General features: G+C 44.1%; 1 protein-coding gene across 1 annotated transcript in view; it reads left to right on the top strand.

The window, feature by feature from the left end:
• The first annotated feature begins 105 nt into the window (after nucleotides 1-105).
• ITPR2 (inositol 1,4,5-trisphosphate receptor type 2) overlaps nucleotides 106-6,000 on the top strand; it is a 516,873-nt gene continuing 510,978 nt past the window's right edge. The window contains 1 exon segment of the mRNA XM_017864487.1: nucleotides 106-619. Within this exon segment, the coding sequence (XP_017719976.1) occupies nucleotides 528-619 (92 nt within the window). The 5' untranslated portion in view covers nucleotides 106-527.

Raw genomic sequence — 6,000 nt, 5'->3', positions numbered from 1 at the left:
GGCCCAGCTCCGCCCCGGCCGCCGCTCCCTGATTGGTTGCCCCCCCACCTCTCCCGGGCTCCTCTCCTCCCCTCGCCCAATGGGCACCCGCACCTGGTCCAAAAATTCCCCAGAGGGGACCCAGGGGGCTCTGCCACTTCCAGCTCCCGCCCGGCGGCTGTGACGGCCCCGGCGAGTCGCAGAGCGGGGAGTGGACACGGAGTAGGGAGCGGAGAGGGAAGGAGGAGGAGGAGCAAAGGTGTTGGAGAGAAAACTTCAGAAAGGAACAGGAAACCTGCTGGGGAGGCGGCGGGGGCTGCGCTCTTCGCCGGGTGTCCGCAGTTGCGGCTTGGCCCCTGCCTGGCTTCCCCGGCGCGCACGCACGGCTGAGCCGCGACGCTTGGTGGCTCGGGCCGTGCCCTCCGCCGCGGCTCTTGGCCGCTGCCGTCCCGCGCTCCTATCCGCTGGTGCCTCGGCGGCTCCCTGGAGAGAGAGCGGCGAGGGCGCAGGGAAGAGGAGGGGAGGTCCACTGTGGAACATGAAGCAGCATGACTGATAAAATGTCCAGCTTCCTCTACATAGGGGACATCGTGTCCCTGTACGCGGAGGGCTCGGTCAACGGCTTCATCAGCACCTTGGGGTAAGCGGGAGACGCGGGCTGGGCAGCGCTCGCGCTCCGGGTTCTGGGAACCGGTCCCTGTCCCTCCTCCGCCTCCAGGTCCTCCCGCTGCCGCGTGCGGTGGCCCGGCCGGGCAGGGTCGGCGCCCGCGGACAGCGCCGTGCGCTCGGCTCTCTCGCTCGCCCGCTCGCAGGAAGCTGCCCTGAGAGGCAAGACTTTCTCAGCAACTTCGTAATCTCGAGCTCAGAGACACATCAGAAAGGAGGAAGTGATTCAGAAGCCCGGAGACGGGCCCGGCGAAGAGGTCTTCGCTGGCTTCTCCCTGGGTTGTTTTGATTAAAATGTGTGCTTGTTTTCCCTGGAAGGTAAAACAACACATCCCCCTTTTCCACCGTTTCTCGCTACCGTTCTCAGCCCCTGGTCTCTCAGTGCCGGGTTTGAAAGAGCAGTCGATAAAAGTCCGTGGCCTTGGACCTGAAATTCAAGCGATGTGGTGAGCCAAAGTGTGGCGTTGTCCTGCGGGAGGAGTTCACTGTCCCCTCTTCGCTGGAGCAGTTTCCTTTTGGCGTTGCCGAACGAGGACTCGCCCCACCAGCCTGGGCAGCCCTAGGGGCATCCGCAGCGCTGTGACCCTTGGACGTCTCTGAGGGCTTCCTGGGTTCTAGGACTCAGACCTGCTATCTCCCCTTCCCAGGCCTTGGCCCACTGAAATGCTGAGCCTCTCTTGGAATTTAGCCAAGTTCTTGAGATTAGAGTTGGATGGGGGGAAAATATATATATATATATATATGTATATACACACACACACACACATATGTATATATTTATATTTATGAATGATGGAAATAAATATATTTATATATTTTATGTATATGATACATATATATATATAAAAACAGTGTGCTAAATGGTTAAATAGGACTTCCTTGTTTTCTCTCTGTTCTAATTGGGAATAGCAGTGTGCAGTTTAATTGCACGCTGCAGTATATTTTGATGCACAGGAAATTTTTTGTTACCTCATTTGAGCACTTGGATCCCCCCGCCCCACATTTCAGGCTGTGGAACTGGTGTTTCCATTCCTATCTGGCTATGGTTTTCAGCTGTTAAGCTTTGAGGCAGGTAACTTGCAGTGTCCCTGGACAGTGACTTTGAGCTGTGTTATAACAGAGTGGTGCCTACTAAACACTGGGACGTGGAAGTCACCAGTGCTTCCACAATTCGTGTTACTTGTGCATTCCCCCTAATGAGTGAAAGAAGGGAGGTAGATTTAATTCAGTCCCTTTTCCATCAGTGTTACTTTCTTATGCAACTAAAGCGTGGAAGGAAAAACATGTTAGTGCCAAGTGCTTCTGCTGGATTTGTGAATCATGAGCTACCACTGTTTTTGGGATCATTCATGATATAAGTTCAGTTTCTGGGCCCCCAGCAACATTTTGCAGGTGGACTCTGCTGCTCTTCACCCTCCCTAGACTCTCCAGGTGTGTGTGTGATGTAGTAGCTAAGCAGAGGGGGTTCCATGGACAGAATACTTGGGGTTTGAATTCTGGCCCTTCCACTTGTAAACCTTATGACCTTGGGAAAGTTACATAATCTCTCTGTGCCCCAGTCTCCTCAGTTCTACAAATGGGAATAAGCATGGTTTCTACCTCATAGGGTTGTGGTGAGAAAGAAGAGATTAATATATGTAAAGTGCTTAGCACAGTACCTGGCGCGTTATAAGCACTTATGTGTTAGCTATTGTAGTAATTATCATTGCCTTGGTGATTGTGAGCCATAGTTGTATTTGTGTACAAAATAATAACAAGGACTAGGAATAGAGTACAAAACCTAGACAAAGAAAAGAACTTTTTTTAGTGTCTTATTCAGCAAAGGTATGCTTATGGATAACTTATAAAACAAATACCAGAAGGACTATAGATGGCAAATCAGGAAGCTACAAGTTTAACAGTTATGGAGTCGACCCTGATCGTTTTAGAGATTAGGAATTGAGGTTAAGAGAAACGAAGCTACTAACCCAAGAAACAGAGGGCATTGATGCCAAAAGCTGGAACTCTAACCCTGTCTCCAGATTTCCAGCCAAGAGTGCTTTTCTTTAGTTAAACATAATAATCTTTAAACCTTGAGAAAAATAAGCTAGAATAACCTTTAATGTACAGTATACATTTGTGTAAATATTTCTGATTTGTATTCAACTTTCTTGTTGGTGTTTTGAAGGTTGAGCTTCCTTAGTATGTTTTTGTGCAATATATTATTTTTCTGTTAACGAACTGAGTCTTGTTAAAGTTAATATGACAAAGTCTTCGGGCTGCTAGATTCTAAGATGAAGAAGGGTCTTTAGAAATGCTGCCACTGGGCCGGGCGTGGTGACTCATGCCTGTAATCCCAGCATTTTGGGAGGCCGAGGCAGGCAGATCAGTTGAGGTCAGGAGTTTGAGACCAGCCTGGCCAACATGGGGAAACCCCATCTCTGTTAAAAATACAAAAATTAGCTGGGCATGGTGGTGGACGCCTGTAGTCCCAGCTACTTGGGAGGCTAAGGCAGGAGAATCACTTGAACCTGGTAGGCGGAGGTTGCAGTGAGCCGAGATGGCACCACTGCACTCCAGTCTGGGGGAAAGAGTGAGACTCTTTCTCAAAAAAACAAGCAAAACCAAACCAAACCAAACCAAAACAAAACAAAACAAAACAAAACAAAAAGAAATGCTGCCATTGGTGAAACTTGGTGCTTTGATTGGATATTCTTTTCCTGAGAGACTGCTCAGAGTTTCTTTTTCTGGTACTTTAGAAGTCAGGAGTTGGATATGACCATGCCTCCCTCCTGGTACTTGCTTCTGAACATCTTTTCAAAGAGCAGTTATAGTAAAAGTCATTGCTGATGTGCCCTGATGCAGTTTCCTGGCTTTCACTGGAATAGTGTCCAAAGGATACTCAAGGGAAGCATGGCGAGCCTAGGACTTAAATGGGTCCTGGGTGGAGTGAATCTATTTATAGAACAATTAAGACAAACTGTAGAATTAAAAATGCCGTGATCCAGCCTGGGCAACATACGGAGACCCTGTCTGTACAAAAAATATAAAAAATTAGCCAGGTGTGGTGGTGCACTCCTGTGGTCCCAGCTGGCCCCAGCTACTTGGGAGGCTGAGGTGGGATGATCACTTGAGCTTGGGAGGTCAAGGCTGCAGTGAGCTACAATCACATCATTGCACTCCAGCATGGGTGACAGAGAGCCCCTGTCTAAAAAAAAAAAAAAAATGGTGCTGTGAAATCTCACTTGACAAATGTGCATCAAATTTTAATGATGCATAAAAATATAGCACTTTTCTACTTTGCAAACAGGGCAGTGGAGAAAGCATTAATTTTTTATAATAAAAAATTGGGAATATCAAAAAATTAAACCTGAAATTATTATTTTATTAATGAACATTTCCAAATTCTGCTGTATGTGAGCTATGCAAATAATGTTGCAAACACTTGAAAGTTGCTTTCAGAAAGCATCTGGCACCTCATTGAAAAAGGCTCATGTAATTTCTAATGAAACCATGCTGTTCATTTGCTATTCTTCTAAATATTAAATTTAAAATTCATAGAAGAGGAAACTTAGGAAGAAAGAAATGAATTTATTTTCCTGACCATAAGTCTTCCATCTCAACAGAACTATGTGAGCTCTTGTGCCCAGGGACATAGGTTTGCCCACGGCTCCTTGCAGTCCTCTACTCTGTACCTCCAGCCATCAGAGTGTGTATTTCTGTGGCAGTTGTTAGATAAGATGCTCAAATTGACTTTTGGCTTTGATAACCAAACCAAGATACTTTATCCTAATTTAAACTGAAGTATTTTGTGCTAAAATCTCATCGATTTTATTAACATGTGGGTGGTTTTCAAAGTTGGGGATTCCGTAAATAAAATAATTTACTAAAATTCAGGCGTGAAAAAGTTTTAGCTGTTGAGAAATAATCCCATTTAATTTCATAATGGCTTAATTAAGGCCATTTGATACTTTTATCCTGAGAAGTCAGACTGATTCATGATTTTGTTCCTTCTGCTTTCTGTCTGTGACATTGCAGTTTTTTAATTGTCGGTCATGCTTGGTTTTAGTACTTTCTTAAGGCTGTAGACTCACATTGGGCTCAGATTTTTAGGAGTTATAAAACTCATGGGAACATATGTCTGTGCCACGTGAAATCTTTTCTAGGTACATGTTGGGGTAGCACCCCCCTATTTTGTACCTCGGAGTACAGTTGGTAGATATTTTATTTTGAAGTTGGTTTTAGGGCTATGAAACCAAAGCAGAGTGGTAGTTGTAATTTCTCATTGTCTTGTTGTGGGGTCATTATATGTATACTTCCTGTGTCAAAGACACAGTGCATCTCTCTAGCTGAATTTTCTTTCTCTTCTGTTAGCTGGAGGTCTGTTGTTCCAGGTCTGCTGCTAATTAGCCATGTGGCCTTGTTCCTATCGTTTATTCTTTTTCCATGTCAGCATGTCTTCCTGAAAACTAAGAAGGAGAGAAGATGCTGTTGCCCATTCCCCTGGGGGTATTATAATATCAAGTGATAGAGACAGAAAGAAAAGATTTCTTTTTTAGAAAATTGCTAGGAAAATCTACATTATGCTTATATTTTTGCATGTCAAATTGCACATTTTCTTCAAAGGCATATGAATTGTTAAAGTGAATCAGATTGGAGACATTGACACTGTATATATTTAGCCAAAATTTATTCCACTGTCATATTAAAACACAACGGGGAGCTAAAATTAGACTAAAAGTTTTGATTTCCATTTTAGCTCTTCATCGATGCATGATGGTTAGTAGCATGATGCTTTTTCAAAGTCAGCTTAGCAAGGTGTTTAATGAGAACTGAGTTTACACAGTATTTCAAGATAATGAATAGACGTTTATTTGCAAATAAATCTTATTTGATTTTAATGTTTAGCATGTAAATATGTTTTGGATGATATACATTTTTACTATGTAGTTGCTGGGTATTTTGCCATAAGGTAATGAATTTTCAGCTGAAAAGTCATGGAGTTTCACTATATTTGAGTTTACCAGGCCCCTCTTGGAGGCCCCTCTGACTGGAGATGTGGGAGGATTTTCTTAGGCTTAGTGACCCAGCTTCTCAGGTTGATTTATCAGGCTGTTTGTGCAAAATTTGAATGCCCTAGTTGCAAAGATTGGCATTTCTCCTTTTTTCCCCATTATCCTTTGCCTGTATTTACTAGATGTTTCTGAATCTTGAATTGTTGCAAGCCAAGTTACAGTTATTGTTCTTTTCTCTGTGTAAGTGCAAAGGGGCCTGGTTTGTATTTCCTAATTTAAAATTTCATCTAAAGAATCAATGTAAGAAATACTTGTATTGACTTATGGACAGTTGCTTTAAATCCCATTGGATGAAGATGGT

This window comes from Rhinopithecus bieti, unplaced genomic scaffold, assembly GCF_001698545.2.
Source record: "Rhinopithecus bieti isolate Rb0 unplaced genomic scaffold, ASM169854v2 scaffold_72161, whole genome shotgun sequence".
Taxonomy (NCBI): domain Eukaryota; kingdom Metazoa; phylum Chordata; class Mammalia; order Primates; family Cercopithecidae; genus Rhinopithecus; species Rhinopithecus bieti.
This window is presented reverse-complemented; position numbering and strand designations above follow the sequence as displayed.